At 48.3% G+C, this 18,191-nt stretch overlaps 1 protein-coding gene and 1 long non-coding RNA gene across 3 annotated transcripts in view; one reads left to right on the top strand and one right to left on the bottom strand.

Moving 5' to 3' along the window:
- LOC144152679 (uncharacterized) overlaps positions 1-18,191 on the bottom strand; it is a 678,803-nt gene that overhangs the window by 172,351 nt on the left and 488,261 nt on the right. The window lies entirely within an intron of this gene.
- The window catches only part of LOC144152676 (uncharacterized), a 160,027-nt gene that overhangs the window by 104,797 nt on the left and 37,039 nt on the right, over positions 1-18,191 (top strand). The window contains exon 1 of one of the 2 annotated variants that reach the window (XM_077684060.1): positions 16,347-17,067. The exons of the other annotated variant lie outside the window; for it this stretch is intronic. Within the exon in view, the coding sequence (XP_077540186.1) occupies positions 17,017-17,067 (51 nt within the window). The 5' untranslated portion in view covers positions 16,347-17,016. Of the gene's footprint in view, positions 1-16,346; positions 17,068-18,191 lie in introns of those variants that run through there. 2 annotated transcript variants of the gene reach the window in all.

Here is an 18,191-nt window from a genome sequence, read left to right as displayed (position 1 = left end):
CGGCAGCGAAGAAGAAGCAAGTCAGCTACAATCGTGGACGTAAACGTTTGCGATGGTCCTGAAGGTTGCACAGCGTCGTTACCCTCAAGTCTTAGCCCTCATTCACACAGCCGTTTTTCACCCCATCACGTCACCGTCACGTCAGCGTCTTCAGTCATGGGCGACGCTTTTTAGGGCGATTTCTCGCCGAAAACGGTGCGACAGTGATGGGAGGCCGAGCTCGACGTTTCCGTACCGTCAAGGCGACGGGACCATGCCCTGCGCTAAACCAGCTAATCAGAAAACAAATTTTTACGGCTAAATTTAGCGAAAAGTGAGCACGAGCCATTTTCTTTATTTTTCAGATTAAGCACGCTCAATTCTAGGCTTAACTGATCACTAGGCAGACGACCCTGTACCCTGACGGAGAGTTCCAGTACGAACGCTACTCCGTTTTCGTCTCCGTCGCGGTTTCTTGACGTGACGGTGCCGTGACGGAGAAGGTGACGGGGGTGTGAATGAGGGCTTACGCGTTAGTGTGAGCTTCGTTCATTTCTTTTCACCCACCCTGTGACGTCACTCTTCCCTGTCCTGTGTTTGCGCGGATAAACGCTTCTCTCTCGCCGATCTCAAAATATCCCCAGTGTACTTCCTTTCCTTTTCCCTCAAACCAAACAACATAAACGTTTCTCTCCGGAATAGTCAGATTGAGGTCGCGTGCGGCTTCTTTCTACACCATTTCAGGTTTCTGGGCAACCGCACTGCTATTTTTTTCGTCTTTTGTTTTGCGACCTTGAATTCTTGGGTCTGTTCACATCACAGCCATTTTCGCATACTTCCCTCGCACGTACGCCGTTCTCGTATAAACTGAGCGAAAGCGCCACTGAACCACTCACAGGTGGATGCGGGCGAAATGCCACAAACTCGCAATGGGCACAGAATGAGCCTGCCATCTTATCTGTGTTTGTTACGATCTCACTTACCTCACAAGCTCGTTGTCCTTGGCTAGGTCGTCTCAAAGTGCACGCGCGTCGACCTGAATTTTAAGCGGAGTGATAGGGGTGATTGTGTACAAAGAAACATTCCCACAGGGCCTTTCCCGTCGTCGTCTCTTCCACCGCAACAAATGCCAATGCATAAGAGTGGACTAATAAACGTGTTTTCACTGCCTCCTGCGCATTTTATTGCCTTTTTTGGCGTGCGGCTGCTATAATGCGAGACCTTGAGATTCAGCGCACTCACTGTGGAGTTTCGAATGATTTCCAAGTGAATCTCCTAGCGGGTTAATTTATAGCAACGTCGTTCTTCGTGGTGCCTTGCCAGATTCAGTGTGGCAATAAGCTGCAACTCAATGCCGAGTTGAGGCTGAGAACTTCCAGTGAAGGCGCTCTCTTAATCCCATCACCGCCTCGGCCACTGGAGCCGCATCATGTCGACGAGGACTGCCGATCAGTCGTCCGGTTCAGTACCAGCTTTCTCGCAGGCGGCAGTTGTACAAGACAGACTGCCGTCGTTTCCACGGCCGCCTTACTGATCGATGCAGGCACGAAGCAGGTGACGGCAGGCGGATGCACCGATCACGCACTTGCCGCTGGCGGCTCGCCGGCGGCTATGCAGAAAGGTCGCACGTTCGCATGGTTAGGCGTAGGCCAACATCTGAAGGTCGAACCGGCGACGGCGAACCGAGACAGAGTAGCGTTTCCCCGTCAGTTGTTGGCATTGTCCGGGAGAAGTGACAGCTAGTATATGTTAGCAACGCCACATTCCGAATGGGTCTTTCCGGAGGACAGTTCATTGCGGTGTTTGGCGTCCCCACCGGTTAGGAGCATCACGGTTACTTGCTCACAGGCCTTGATCTGGGGCTTCTGTTTGTTTGTCTGTTTGTTTTAGTGGAGGGAAAGGAGTTACAAAAATACACGGGTGAGTAAATTACTCCTTTATATGAAAATTCAGTTAACACGAGCTCGCATATGTATAAATGCTCAGTTTAGGGGATTAGTTGTACCAGCGACCGGGTAGGTCGCAAAATTTCGCTTTTTACCGAGTGGCTCCGAGTAGCTCAAGGCCTTTACGAGTGGCTCAAGGCCAGAGTACTTACTCAGTTTTGACATATTTACTTACTGACCGGTTGTTTCCTTTGAGTCCTAAACGCTGATGTACCTTGACTTAAGGAATGAACTTCGTAAAGCTGTTGCAGCAGGAAGGGCAACGAGCGAGTTCACGGGAAGAGAAACAGACAAAAACACCGGAGTGTCTTGCATGAAGACTGCCGATCAGGGCCATAAGTCAATTCGCTTCGTCGAAAGGGAGCGTCACAGGAACCGAGAAATGCGATGATCCCGCATCTGCATCTCAAAAGAGGGGCTCAGGGCACTCAGTCGGAAAACCGGAATAGAATTAAAAGGGTTTCATAAATCCTTGGGCAAAGAAGTTCGGGCTGCGCGAAGAGGTCGCGGCGTTTAAATGAGCGCACACCCAACCGCAATAAAGCTGGACAAAACGACAGCCTTATCTCAGTCCTGCATCGACACCAAAGGAAAAAAAAAAAGAGATTAAACACTCAGAAGCGGAGAAGACACTTCGGTGCTTCGAAATACGTGGAAAGTTGTCGGGTGAAGGTTGATCGCGTGCTTATAGCGCGGCGTCGTTCCAATACTCGACGCGGCGACATTTTTGAGTTTATGAGCTTGCCTTTTCCAGGCCACGGCCCTTTGGAGTGTCTGGAGTGCACAGCACTCAGGGATAAGAAGCGACACGGCCTGGACGAGAAGGCCTGCTGAAAATGTCATCGCGAGAGTTTGAGTCTTTCTGGCCAGGCAAGAGCAAGTGAGTGGGACATACCTCGGTCAAAGCCATTGGACAGGAATGACCGGAGAGAGCGTAGGTTGACGGAGCTCGTTATCAGGGCGTCGTTGCGACAGGAGGAAGAGGCAACTTCCGGTGCGATCGATGAAGAAGAGGGCAGGCGCAAAGGGAGCGACGCATTCCTCCGGGGATATATAAATACGCCCACTCGCCCAGCGAAGTCAGTCGCAGATGTCGGGGACACGCTCGCTGCCGCGGCGAAGTCTCGGAATTTTTTGCTTTTGTTGTTTTCAATGTCGAACCTGGCGGCCCCTTGCAATCTGTGGAGTTGTTCGTGCAGGCGGAGAAGCGGATTATAGGATCGGTGTACAGACATAAATTGAGTTAGCGCCACTGACCTGTTGGTTTAACATGTGCAACGCATAAGTCATCCGAGCACGGTTCAGACACAAGCGGATGCTCGAGCCTTCTTGTGTGTGGACGCACGTGCTATGCGTGGGAGCGCGTAACAGATAGCAATACGTGAAGCATTAAAGGCAAAGAGGCGACGCATGTTTCCACGCCAGCTATACAGCAAATGCCATGCTCGCATCTGAAAAGCAAGTGTGCATATTTTCGCATATGCTCCTCGTTTAACCGAAGCTGAGATGTTTTTAGTAATAGCAATAAATAAGCGCCGTTCAGATAAAATATTCGGTGCAGCTCATTGAAACCATAGCTGAAAAAGTTTTGCCTTGTTTTTGTCGTCATATGCACTAGTTGACAAAATAGCTCCTCAGTAATTAAATGAGTGAGTGAGTGAGTGATCGAGTGACGGAGTGAGTGATCGATTGATGGAGTGACTGAGTGACCGAGTGACCGAGTGAGTGAGTGAGTGAGTGAGTGAGTGAGTGAGTGAGTGAGTGAGTGAGTGAGTGAGTGAGTGAGTGAGTGAGTGAGTGAGTGAGTGAGTGAGTGAGTGAGTGAGTGAGTGAGTGAGTGAGTGAGTGAGTGAGTGAGTGACCAAGAGAGGGAGGCAGGGAGGGAGGGATGGAGGGACAGATGGAAGGTTCAGTACAGGTTGTACTTTCTACAACATGATCTACCCACAGACACACCTAAATATTATTCAAACAAACTTTCCGCTGTAAGACTCACTCCTTAAATCATGCGGTTTCTACAAACAAAAATTAAACGTGGGTCAGAAGGCAGATGACGTTTCTGTTTTTTACATATACACGGAGAGGTTCAAGTCACCGCAGAATTAATCAAGGAATGTAAAATTGGTCGTCATCCTCAAATTAATTTGCGGACAACCCTTTTTTTTTCTCGACCAGGTACCACAGCGAAATAACAGTTTTTATTAATCGTACCGCAGAATGATGTAGCTCGCTTTCAATGTTTCGTTATACTTACTTTCGTTTGTGTGCAACCCGAAAAAAATAAATAAACGAACACGCTTGTTCGCAATTACATCGGCCTGTCGCCGTTTAAGACACTTTCTCACAATTGTGGATCAAAAAGAATGCTTATAAAATATAAAAATGTACAAAATCCAGTTTAGGGAAAGGCGTAGCCACTACGGACATCGTCGTTCCATGCGCTGCAGTTGCTTAGCACCTTAAGATTCAGCGCAATACCTGAATTGCCGGTCCGAGTGAAGTCGATCTGATTTTTAGTTTCACCGTTGAGTCTTTTACACGTATATTTCTTCTTTCATCGCTTTTTAAAAATACGACTACTGTATCACCTCTGGTTTTCTGGACCACCTATTCTGTGGTTTTAGAAAGTCCAGTGCTAACTTTATTTATTGCCAATTCGACATCCAAGCTGTCAAAAGACTCATTTCCATAACTAGTCGTTGGGACATAGGAGCGTACTATTTATAACTCTTATCTTTGTTCAGCTTGGTCACGACGGCCTCGACCCCCTTTCTAATGCCGTACAGTAGCTCCACGTTCCCTGCAATATATTTGTGGATCAATAATCCGTCTCTAAGCTCCCTTTTTACTCGATGTCCATGATAGCGCAGGATATGCCTGCTATTCAACTCCTTAAAGGCTCTTCCTCTAACCTCGCTTAATTCTATGATCTCATAGTTAAAGTTTGCGAGCTATTCTAATAGCACAGTCCAGCTTTCCTCTCTAGACAGAGTTCGACGGTTGAACTTCGCAAGGTTCGAGTTCAAGAGGCGGCCTGCCCAGACTCAGAGATTCTGAGCCCCCTCTACTGTCACTGACCTGACCGCTGCCTTGATCAGGCTCTCTACAGCTGCTTCGGACTGAGGGTTGATAGTTCGGTATTCAGTTATTCATTTATTTATTTTAAAACTTTCAAACAAAACAAACGTGGAGATCAGACCTTCGCTTTTAAGAAGGAGTAATACCCTGTTCTTAAAATCAATAGCAAGGGGCAAGTGGTGCTTCATCCATGGCATTGCGTGTATCATAGAACAGTTTTATAGCAACTTATGTAATTTGTACCGTGACAGCTGCAAATAATTAATAAAAGAAGGGGGGAGGGGGTAGTTTTGCATGCACACACGTGAACGCTTGCCGGAGTGGCGTGCCAGCGTGTCGTCCTGCATTTAACGCAAGCGCGGCGACAGCTGCAGCCGCCTCTGAAGGACAGGTGGACGTAATTCTTTGTCGGCTCTTGTTTTATGATAGATTGAGAGTCCTTGCTTTACTGTGTTTGCGGACGAGCGCATGCTGCATGGTTACGCTGCGAGTGCGATAACAAGCCTAACTTTTGCAGGTGTCCACGGGTAGTTCTTTGGTAAAAACTGTGGAACATGACCAAAACAACATCACGGCTTCGTAAATTCGCTGACCTCAATGAAAAAAGCCTTTGTTGGTTGTGCCGAAAACGCAACCAGGTACGCGGACGACGAACCCGTACGCGTGAAAGATCGCGTGATATCCTGGCGAACAGTGCTACTGCATGGGCAGGCCTTCGCGCGATTAATTTAAGCATCTTGCGTACCGGCGTGGTCGCTTGGGCAAGGGAAAGTGACAGCGCGCTATCACCGCGCTCGAAATGAAAGTCCCTATTAGAGCAAGGCTCCGTACCTGTCTTTTGCTGTCAGGCCGTACGTCTTACGACCTCGTTATCCTGTCTAAGTACCTTTGCAAGGCGCCTGTTGCACTCGACACGCAACGACGCGTTGGATTGTGTTGGGACACGAAGGTAAGCGACGCGGATTCTGAAAGTGAGCAAAATTAAAAAGAGAAAATCAAATGATCGACTCTTACCTGAAATTTTATCAACACCCAAAACGGGTACACTGAAGCTTACACACGTGTCTAGGAATTCTGTTCTTTACAAGCCGGTACTCAAAACAATCCAATACGGCCGTCTGATCGTATCAGAAGCGACCGTGCAACTTTCACGCAGACTGTCTAATTCATTCTTTTATTGAGGTGTCCTAAGATGATTCTTATGCTCTTCAGCAGACAGGCAGTTTTCCTGGAGTACTTTTACGGTCTTATTGCCATATTTAGGGTACGAAATATACAACGTTACAACTTCATCTGTATAGTGACGAAACTGTTTTGTATAACGCTCGAGCGTATACAGGAGGGCGTAGCGCTTCAGGACGACAGTGGAAGGTTGTTTCCGGAGCAGTTGTTCTACAGCCGTTTTCCCTGCAGAAAACGAAAAAGTTACATCCCCTATAGGCTCACAATAAGCTTCACGCAACGTGGAATTTCAGAAAGTAGACGCGGTTTTCGAAGTTCTACTATGCAGGCGCTTTTAGCTTAAATATATTATAATATATATTTAAGCTAAAATCGCTTGCTTATTACAACTTTGAAAATCGCGTCCACTTTGTTTTTCACCGGTTCCTAGAAGGCACCCATGCGTGAAGGCACTGAACTGCGGCGCACCGCTGTGGTGCATCTATTTTAAAACAAAAATCTTGTTTACTCGCCATATTGAATCTATACCCAGGAAGAATTTACAGAAGTGAGCAGGCTGAAAATGCCTTCTGTCGGCGGCTGCAGGCCGTGCGCTTCAGAGCAAGGAGAGCTGCCTGACTAGGCAAAGGTTTAGCGGCTGCTTCGTCGGCGCTTGGTCCCTCAGCCTCGCCATCGATGGACCCGTTGGATTGTCTGTCTGTGCCCTGGGTTGTTTGTCCGTGCCCAAGCGAAAGGACGGATCCGGTCAGCCAGTATATAATATAGCTACACGGCAGTCTGTGAAATCTCCTGGAAAGGCAAACTTTTCCCAAACACTGCGCTCATATTCTGATAACAAGGTTGAGAAGTGTTAAACACCAGCCATTTTTATTACCGCGTTTTTTGTGGTGAATGTCGAGGAAGTGAGCATCGGTCCAATGCAGCCGGTAGCCTGTAGGGCCGGTTTCTCACAAATTAGTACTATTGATTTACGTTGCTGTACTACACTACTTTGACATGCCATTAGGTAAGAAGGTAGAATAATTTATCCAGAAACTGGAGGATATTCCAAACATGCAGCCGATGCGACAATAATCCCAAAATTTGTGCTGTTTCCCGTTTTGTCTATATCTGTAGTGTTTCTCTGTATTGCCAATTTGCTCAATGTTTAGCTAATTTTTTATATTCTTATCCTTGTCAACTTTCCCTGTGTGCTGTATATATATTCCATGTTAACCTTCTCGCCTATCCCCCTATTCCTATGTACTCTTTCCTCCTTATCCCACCTCCCCTACACCAGCAGGCGTTCCGGTGTCCGCCCCTAGGCGAGACACTTTACGCCTGCTGGTGGACCTTCCTTTCTTCCTAACGAACAATAAATGCATACGTACATACTTCGCCCTCAACAGGCTGTCTTCAGCCCTCGTCGAATATGAACGAAGAAGTCACGCAATGTTTTCTGGCATTCGATGATCCTAAAACAATTTCTTGCCATACTTGTACAATTAATGACCTGATTAGTAAAACACGAGCTTCGCGGATACTTCAGCTTCCGAAAGCGAGTTCATTACAAACTTCGTAATGTAATGAGTTGATTTCAAAATGGAATTGGCTGCTTTCTCTTAACAGCAGTGTTCACCCAGGTTCAAGCGTGACATTAGGCCTACGAAGTCGCGACGCGGTAGCACTTTTTCACGCTGTAGCTACAACCGACTGCATGCGATAAATTTCAAGAAGCGCGGTCGTTGTCCGGGCGAGCGCAGCGAACGCGACTACTGTTGGGAAAGAATGACAGCGCGACCGGCATTCGCGAACGGCTTAAACGAACGAGACACCAAAAGGCCGAGCGAGCGTAAACTAGGTCAGTAATAACTTGCGATTATCCCTTGTCGAGGCAGTATAGCGTGTACGGCGAGCGTCGTGACCCCTGAAGACGTGCTTTTACTACACGTCCTTCTCGCTAAGGCCAACTACAGCTCCTCCTTTCGAAAGCTGACACGGTATTATAGGCGCATGCAGCTAGCATTATCCTCAAACATCACACAGTACAAACACATGAACGCTGAAACTAGTTAGGATTGGCTTTTCGTTAAGCCCAATCACAATATTTTAACCTCTTTGAGGCTTAAATGAACCATTGGTAGTGCGATACGGTTAAATGAAACATTCAGATTGAAAGAAGGCGTCAACGTCTGGGACGAGAAAAGGTCTCCTAGAGAAGCGTTCCTTAATTAGCTCGAGGCCTGTCCGTATTACAAGGAGGTGGGTAGCGCGAGTCTTTCCATAGTACTCGGCGTTTCATAGTGCGAGCTGAAGGGGTGGTACATACATAAAGTTTTCTTTACGGATTAGGCTGTCAACGCCAGTTTACCGCATGCAGATGAAGGGAGCTGAAGAACACAGCCGAACGAGCCAACAGACAAGCAGTGAAATTCACCGTCGTCGTCAACTCCCACATTACACGGCAGTTACAATGAGCAGCGGCGAAGAGCTTAGAAGAAGGCCACCGCGAACGCTGGCAACAACACTGGGATGAACAAACACACAATAAACTACACACAACAAAACCACAGATAGGCAAATACATGACATACAAACAAAATAGGTCAAATAAGATATCCATGTGCAGGCTTCGAATAGGCCACACACATGGCACACATTCGCGTATCTGATAACTGGTTCATTACCCACAGTTTGCGGCAGATGTGCAGGACGGCTTTCAGTACTACATATATAAATTGAATGCAAATCCTTAAACGATGCGAGACAGAGACACTTCCTTGATTTATAAAAGTACAGAGTTCCACTTCATCCCTCTTTATTTTTAGGAGACGAATCAGCGGTCCTGAACAAATGGGTTTTATCATATCTAGTTGAAGTCAATTTTTTAAAACTCATCTCATACCACATGTAACTTTCGCATCTCTCAGCATTAAGAGAGCTACCGAGGGTTATGCACACATCATGGTCATCTTCATCCACCATTATGACCATCTTCATATTTTTAACATAAAGGTCCCTTACACCCATATATTAAGCTCTTTTAGTAATAAGATCATACTCATACCATACGCATTTTAGACACTAAAATGACAGCGAAAAATCACTAAATACGATCTTGGCGCTCTTCGGCCTTGGATGCCCTTGCGCCATAAATGTCCACATACTACTACTAATAGAAGGGAAGGCCATTAAACCGATGGAGGGATGAAATACGGGACTTCGGTGGTAAACTGTGGACTAGAGCAGCGCGGCATGGGAACGGTTGAAGGTCGATGGGAGAGGTCTTTGTCTTTCAGTGGACCCAAGTAGGTTGCTGCTGCTGCTACTGATGATGATGATGATGACGACGACGATAAAAAGCTTAACAGGCAGAGATCGAAGCCGCTCGAAAGCATTAAGGTGGACCGTAAACCAAAGAGTGTCAAGCGGGAAGATTGCAAAGCCCTCCAACAATCCCCGATGGAAGCAATGCATCTCAGACGTTCAACTGGACATTTGTGGTTTTGTATTCACAATCCATAAGAGGTGTTTAGGTGTAGTCGGAATCATTATACTACAGCGACTTATATTAAAGCAAAAATAATTGCAACGGGGCGATAAGAGCACAGCTGCACTCATAATGCATTACTGTCGCACCGTGATACCACCTGAATGATAATATACTATAATTGTACAGACAAATAAGCAACTGCAAGTACTTGTTATGCAATGAAAGGATGTTGCTTTACAAGTTCATCCCGTTAGGTTTTTTTTCAGCGCTTCAGAGAACCATCGATGCTAGCGTTCGTTCACCGGCTCTGTTCAACACAGTGGTTGCCATGTTTCAAGACAAACCAACAGAATAGAGACTATAGCTACTAGCATTGACATTTTCACCGGCTCTGTTCAACACAGTGGTTGCCATGTTTCAAGACAAACCAACAGAATAGAGACTATAGCTACTAGCATTGACATTTTTCCGCGCTCCCTTCACGATGAATAGACAGAAATGAAATATAATATTTGGCTGAAGTTCTGCAGACTGCCTATTTCGAGAAAGAGCGCAGAACAGTGTAAGACGAATTCGGGCTTTCAAATGTCACCATTGGATTTCCAGGGATATAAAGCCCTTCCTAGCGTTCTTCCTGTCATACGTCACTTTTGGTTCATGCTGATTCCACTTTTTTTTTGTTCGTTTTGCATTACGCGCTCCCCATTTTGGCCCGCATCGCGATCTAGCGTCGCGCAAATCTGGCTGCCAGTTTTCCCCTGGCTGCCAGTTTTCTCTGCTGAAGCTAGTTTCTTCCTTCCTCCGCCTTCTATCATTAGTTCTTTACTTTCCTTTCCTCCATTTTCTTCCTCTCTACTTTTTCTTTCGTCCTTTTTCCTATTCGTTACTCCCTCCTTCTTCTTTCTTTTTGTTTCGTCTTTTCTTCCTTCCCTCCTACTTTCTTTCTTTAATTTTTCTTCTTTCCTTTCCCTTCTGTCTTCTTCCTTCTTTCGCTCTTCCTTTTCCCTCTTATTTCTTTTTTTCTCTTTTTTCTTCGTCATTCCTTCCTTCCTTCCTTCATTCTTTCCATTTATTTATTTATTTATTTATTTATTTATTTATTTATTTGCTTGCTTGCTTGCTTGCTTGCTTGACTGGTTTTTCCCAGTTAAATCAGTTCGAAAACACAGAGCAAAACAATATAGCAAATTGGAGGCAGTAAATGCATGCGGAAGAGAGAAATCCGATAGCAAACAGCAGCAGCAGCAACAGCAACAACAAAAACACGCGAACTGCGGAAACCAGCTAAGGGAAGGGAAGGCAGCAGTCCAAGCAACTCGGCCTCTTGGATAATTAATCACCATTAGGACACAATTATACGAGACGGGGCATATGCGTGAGTACGCGCGAATAAGGCGCTCCCGCCGGCTACCTTCGCTAACTTCGGCTGCTACAGCCCACCGCAAGGGGCCGCCACAATAATGAAAAATGACAAGAATAAGCTGAACGGGGAAGAGACGTAAAGGGGGGGGGGGGGGGGGCACAGGCAAAGGACAACGAGGTTCTTCCGCAGCGCAACAGGACTCGCTTTTTAGACGAGAGTCGAGTGCGTGCGTACAGGGAGCAGACTTTTTTACTCGGGCGCTAAACTGCCGGGCCATTCGCCACGCCCGCACACAGACGACGCGTTCACTTGTCGCTTCTGTTTCCCTGCTTCCGTGAGCGTGAAACATTACGCCGAAAAGTGGAAACCACCTTTCCGCCCGACGCGTCGCGCCCCTCCCCTTGTCAGTGGCCGCTCTCAGCGGAATGCGGGCTATCTGTGGGCGCACTTTAATTCCAACGTGTCTCGTTTTTCTAATTGGTCTCGACGGCGGGTAATTTTGAACGCCGCCGAGAGCAGTGGCCGGATGTGAGAACGTGGAATGTAGCAACTCGATCTCTCGCGTGGTGCGTTTGTCTTGTGCGTGTGCGCGCGCCAGGTTAGACACGATGCGCTCGCGCACGCACCGTGGGACACCATTTTCTATTTTTCTCAGTGATGACTGTGAAACTTGCTAACAGCGTTGCCGCGGCGTGACGCGAGGCTGTGCGTGTGCGCCTGATAAGGTGTCCGCGCGTAAAAGAAGCTCGCATCGCTCAAGGTGTGAACGAGCAATGACTTCTTTTTACCCGCGCAGCGGAGAACGTTGAGCGAGGTGTGGACAGCCTCAAGGCGTTGAGCTTTAATGGGCAGGCCTACGTCTATGCCCATACGGCAGGCTTATCTATCACAATAATGGTGGCAAATTGCGCCACTTGATGATGACTTGCCGAGTCGCATTGCGTCGCTCCTTCTCCGTTGCAATGACGGCGGGGCAGGTTCGAGGTGGCGGTGACAACGTAATTTAGCTCGTCCGGGCTGCTATTCGGGCACCCCACGTCATTACCTACCTCAATTTCCCTCCTCGCGAAAGAAAGCAGCGTTGTTAGTTTCGTGACAGATTCCTTGCGCAATTGCGGAGAACCGTCGGGTCACTGTCCCGATTTTTTTTGTTGAACACAGGCGGCTGTGGTATGTGATACCCACCTGTAGGGTTCTGGTGCTTATATGTACCGGGTAGCATGACGACGAGGAGTATTGCTTCTTAGGGATGAAGGAAGAGATATACATAGTTTATTTTCGAAACACCTGTTAAGTTTCAAGCTCGCTTGCAAGGCGGCTACAGAACATTTACCTTTCGCGCGGGGAAAAAAAGATCGTGTATGAGAGAGCAAACCAGGCCGGGAGGGGGGGGGGGGGGATTCTTGCGCAAATCAAGAAAAGTGAAGCTCGGCGTCCCGCGTAGTGTGGAGTACGGACGGACGGACATATGAACGACACAAGTTGCAGTGCGGAGCGGCATAAAAAAGCTCCCGTTCGGTGCGGAACTGAGATGGTGAGACGCATATAAACGCGTAAACTTGCTCTGACTGAACTTGATGTCAGGTGTGCTTTAAGTCTTCTTCCAATTTCTAGCTTTTTAGCTATTGATGAAGGGTTCGTAGGTGGCAGCTTATTGTGTAATTGAGCCACTATACCTTCCAACAACAGAAAACGCTATCACCCCAAGAATGCGAATATGGTTGGCCATCATAAAAGCCGTACCCCTAAAAGGTATATAAAAACGCCGATACCGAAATGAGGCCGAAAGCGGCAAGAAATGGATATCAAGAAATAGGCCACGCACTTTTCCCTTCAGAGGAACTTTCCAAAAAAAATCAATTTCTCCGTCCTCTTTCCTGCGCCCCTTATAGGCACACACCGAAGCGCTGATCAATCATCTTTTCTTTCTCGTCACGTAATGCTGCACGGCCGAGTGGCTCCACCAGCAGCTTGCGTTGCCAAAGTACAATTTAATTCGCATACAATCTGGCTTCATGCTGACCAAAAAAGTTTTTTTTTACAGTACACGGAGTGTTTTTGCTCCATTTCACCCCAACGGCGTCGGAACGATCACACAAGCGCAATATTACGTCACGACTGCGAAATGGTGTCTGCGTTGCAGCTTTTGATGTGAGACAAAAATGGTGCCACACAACTTACCTCTCCAGCGCAAAGAAATTTCGAACACAACACGCTCACTTTATTGACATTGCCGCTATTGTACGTTTTTGAGGTCGAAAAAGGAAAATACCTCAATGGTATCCTTCAAACGCCGCATATCGGTGTCTGTACAAAGCGAGGAAAGATCGGAGTGTATGAAGCAACAGACGCCTCGATCATAACGGGGAATATAGACTAAACTGCAGTCGATTGAGGTTGGCGAATATGGAAGGGCTTTGAACCGGCATTGAGTATTATTTTGCGTGTGAACACAATGCCAGCGTTTTCGTGTCGGTGCGCGAATACCCACAGAAAGTGGCACAGAAACGCCGTCTCTGTTACAGTCGAGCGAACGAGGCGTGCAGGGGCAGCGGTGCGTTTGCTGTGCGAGCACTCGCATGGAGAGGTCGGGGGACGGGGTCAGTAGGTTCATGTTTCGCGCTTGCTTGCTTCACGCGTTCGGTCGTGACAGAAACGGATCCCAAGTTACACGGGTAGACATTATTTTTGACAAAACATATTTATACTACAATCCCAAAGTCATGTTTCTTGGCGGTGGCTACAGACGGCGGCCGCTAATCTCACGAACGTCCTAAGGGCTGTGACGCCATAAGGGATGGGGGAGAAAGTGGCAGATGAATCACCACTGCTCCGCCTGTATCCATTACTGATCCTTAGATGTCTGACTCCTCCTACAGGATACCTCAGGATGGGGGTCAGACTGTGCCAAGTAGAATTTTGCGGCCCCTGTCACTGGGTCCAGCAACTGCTGTGCTCAGACCGTCGGAGCCGACAGAACCTGACAAGGGATGGAGACACTGCCCTACTCATATATTTACGTGTCCCCATCCCCATAACCAATTTCTTGCTCACCAATACCCTTTACATATCCCATCCTTACCTGCTACTTGCCAGGGGAGATCAGGGGAGTCTACGCGGGCCCGCTCTCCCGACAGTTCCGCGAGTAGTATCCCTCTCTGCTCTACTTTCCTACCCCCGAAAAATATCTTGCCATTTATCCTTTTACTTTAAATTACAATTGGCGCGACGTCGGGCTTTGTAATTGTAATTATATTACAATTGACGTCGGGTTTTATTTAACATTATAGCCCCCTACTAATATGTGTCCCTTACTACCTAGAATAATGGTTCAAAACTTGCGTTAAAATTCGCATATCTCTGATTGCGACAAAGCAGCTTTTGAAGTTGTGCCAAACTTGCATTTTAATTTCCGGGATTCCCTTTAAGACGAACGCCTCACGCCGACCCCCCTCACCAACGATCATGGTCCCCACAGTCTGTTTAATACTTCCAGGGTAGGGTAGTGACTACTTTCGATAGAAAAAGCGCGTACGTCACGACTCACGTCAATCTTCGGGCAAAATGGTGGCCCCAGCCGCGGAGCGGTACTGCGAACCTGCTCACCATACCCTGGTCATTCTGGGGAGGCTAACGAGGACCCTGAGCGCAAATTCGCTATCCTCTTGAAGCGCACTGACTAGTCTAGCCGGATCACGAGGGAGAGTGTCATTGAGCGGAACACTGGCGTACCTCTCCTCAAGAGATACATCGCTCCTCGCCTCAGCGCGGTGTTGATTGAAAATGGTTGGACGTTTTATCATGCTATCATGTAAAGGTGCTGTCATAAGTAATTTGAACAAGGATTTGTGAATATCACTAAATATTTGTATTCCTGGCTTTTTTAGGACAGCCATTACGGATTTACAGGAAGCTTTGTGCATTAAGCAGGGCTCCTTTAAACGCACACTATTGCAGCCTGCAGGAAGTTTCCGGAAGAAGAAATCCCTGTAACTGTACGAGACCGCGTTCCAATTATTTTTGACGGCACCTGCACATTATCCCCGCTGCTTTTCTCTGCTTTTGGAAATATCTTTTCTTTTTTTTCTTTGGGGGGGGGGGGGGGGGGGGAGGGGGAATTGTCAGCCAGCGCTGCATGTATACTACTTTTTTCATGCAGTTTTTGCATCTCTTTTGCTTCTTGTTCATGGTGGGCGCAGCCTAGTCAAGTTGTTATAATGCAGCTTGTTTTTTAGGTCACCGTATTTTCACCTTTTGTACTCTCCGTGAAATATAAAGCAACTAAACTGATTGTGTGTGGATGTTGACGTACCTTCATATACCATAAAAGCGGGAAGCAACACTCAATTTTGTTACGTTTTGGCTACGGAATGAAGCAGGGTAGTATATACTTCCGAAGAAAAGAAAAGGCTGTCTGATCTTGAAAAGGCGTTTTATCTCCGTAATTCTGGCTGTATGCCCTCAGAAGATGAATAGTGAGCTGAAAAGATTCCTGCACGTATACAGAGCTTGATTTACATTTGTATGAACTGCATTCCTCAAAACTGGGCGCATCTGAGAGCCCGACGCGAAATATGAGACGAAATCGATGCTCGCTAGAGGTGGAATTGAAAAGACCCTGCCCTCTCGAGAAGGGGGCCCGGTGCAAGCGGTGTAAAGTCAGGGCCTCGTCAGACCTGTTTCCTGCTCGGTTTGGTTTTTAGCGCGCAAACGATCGCGGGCGAAACAAAAAGCAAGCGGAAAGTGGAAACACAAAAGCACGCCACCTTGGTACACACACACTTCGATACCGCCGATCAGCGATGCACAGAGGGAAGCACAAAAGGCTCCCGGGACTATCAATAATAATAATCGCGTCCAAGAATGCTCCTGGAACCGGCAGCGAGCCGGCAATACGGGGGAGGCCACAACAGGTATACACGGAGGAATGGTGCGGCCGCCGCCTCGGCTGCAGGAGCACCAAGCGGGCCTGCAGCAAAACAAGCAACCCGCCAACAGAAGCACCAGCAGCACGGTCGGCAGCAGCGCAGGCAAACAGGCCGGTAGGCGTCGACATCCTACACGGAGCAAGGCCCGTGCGGTTCGTCGTCACAGGACGTCGACTACGGCCCAGATGAGCGCTCCGGAGTGGCCAAGACCGGTGAGGCGGCCGAGAGGATGTTCCAGAAGAAAAAAACGGCAAGGACCGATCCAGACGGTCGTTGCGTCCCGGTAGGTGTCGGTCGGCGTTCTCCTCTCTCCCGTCACGTGACGTCACGTGACGACGCTTCTCTCTCCCCGTGCGCGAGAGAAGGCCAGCCGCCGCCTTCAGCGAGGCAACGTGAAAGCTGCCCTGCTGTTGCGGCTGCCTGCAAGCTGTGTCGTGCAACCGGCCTTCTCCGCGACGCCAATCAACGAGCCAGCGCCATCGCCGATTCCTGGGGAGAGGTGCGGAGGGTCGCCACAGCCGGGTGCGTGCGTTCATAGGAGTCGCGCAGGGAGGGCCGTGTCAGCGGAGGCAGCCGGGAGCCGCTGGCTCGTCGCCGAACCTTTGTCATCGCACCCGAGCGCAAGACACGTGGATGAAACCGACTGCGGGAGGCCGATCCCCACGATCAGCACCCACCAATCCTCCCAGCCTTGAACGTTCGAACGTCTGTGAGAAATCAGCATCTTTCCAGTGAAGTTTGTGAAAACCTGTGTTCGGTCTCAATGTTAAAGCCAGAATAGAGGCAAGACCGCTCGGAAGCGCTGCACTGCTCGTTAAGAAAGATTAGGACGCAAAGATTGCCGTTCACCCTTTAGGTGGTTGTCGCCGCTTGTGCTCGTGAAGCAAGGTGTGCTTGTGCTCTGTGCCCGACAAAGAAGTACCAGACCCGGCCGGCTGATTGGATACGTGCTGCAATTTAGCTTGTGCACCCGTTTTCCCAGCGTGGCGTCCCTTCTTCGGCTGGATGTAAAAACGCTCGTCGGGCCGCAGAGGCTTTGACGGCGGATTGCTGTGCTCCGTGTGATGGATGCTGCACTTTGGAGTACCCAGTGTTTGCCCGGAGGTTTTCCAAATGCCGGTGAGTTGACTGAGCCTGCCCGGGCGCTTGATAATTGATGGCTGGCCGCCATCGACAAAAGTTACAACTTTGACGCGTGCTGTGCAGTAACTAAGTGCTAGTTTGTTGCTAGAGAAGGCCCATTACGCAACTAGTAGATGCTTATGGGTGCGTGAAGATGCTCAATCAAGGTATCGCTATTTTGGCGATGGGCATCGATCAGGTTCCTTCCAGACGTGAGTATCAGGGTGCAAGAACAAGTGGTCCCCAAAGATATAGTCCCGGAAGATGTAATCCGGGAACAAATGATCCCGGAAGAAATGGTGCAATAACCAACGTGGGAAGAAATGGCCCCGGCCCAAATGGGCCGTGCACACTGGCGCAGAACCTATAAATTCCGTAAACCGCTCAAATGACATCGTATAAATGCTCAAGCAATTCTATTTGGAGTCAATGAGGAGACCCGCCCATACATGTGTACCGCTGAATGCGTTTCCTTTTCGCCATTAATAATATGTGCTATCAATATTGCTGTTTGTAAAAGGCGCTGGGACTTTTGTATTTTCGTGTAAGATCGTTTACGTTGCCCTTAAAGAAGTCTCCCAGAAATGCGTTTGTGTGATATAGGCCAGCGGACTTTAAAGGGGATCAGTATCTAGTGCTTCTTAGCGACACAAGGGTTCTTAAGGATGTATTTAATACAAGGCTCTAGAGCCTTCATACTCTGACACCAGACTCCTTTGGTTGTCTCTGCTTAACATCTTTCTAGTAATGCGTTTATCCATGCGATATTTCAGAGACATTTAAAAAAAGGTCCTAGGGCCTTTCTACTTTAATAGCGGACGTCTTCTATTCAGGGGTTTATCCAGAATGTCTATTTGTGGGGGGGGGGGGGGGAGGGGGGAGTCGGAGTCGGGGGGGGGGGAGGGGGGGAGTCGGAGGGTATGCATGGCAGTTGGGGGACAGAAGAAGGGGTGTATAGATACCTGGGAGGGGTGCTCGTAGTTGTGGAATTTTTTTTTTTTTTTTTGGGGGGGGGGGGGGAGGGGTTGGGAGGGTGTGTATGAATCCCTGCTCCTATTGTCCCCCAGAATTGTCTTTCAAGCAGGGCCTTTGTGTGTAATAGCTGAGCCCACTTTAAAGGG

The sequence above is a fragment of the Haemaphysalis longicornis genome, unplaced genomic scaffold (genome assembly GCF_048455015.1).
Source record: "Haemaphysalis longicornis isolate Haplotype H1 unplaced genomic scaffold, Haemaphysalis longicornis Haplotype H1 scaffold_9, whole genome shotgun sequence".
Taxonomy (NCBI): domain Eukaryota; kingdom Metazoa; phylum Arthropoda; class Arachnida; order Ixodida; family Ixodidae; genus Haemaphysalis; species Haemaphysalis longicornis.
This window is presented reverse-complemented; position numbering and strand designations above follow the sequence as displayed.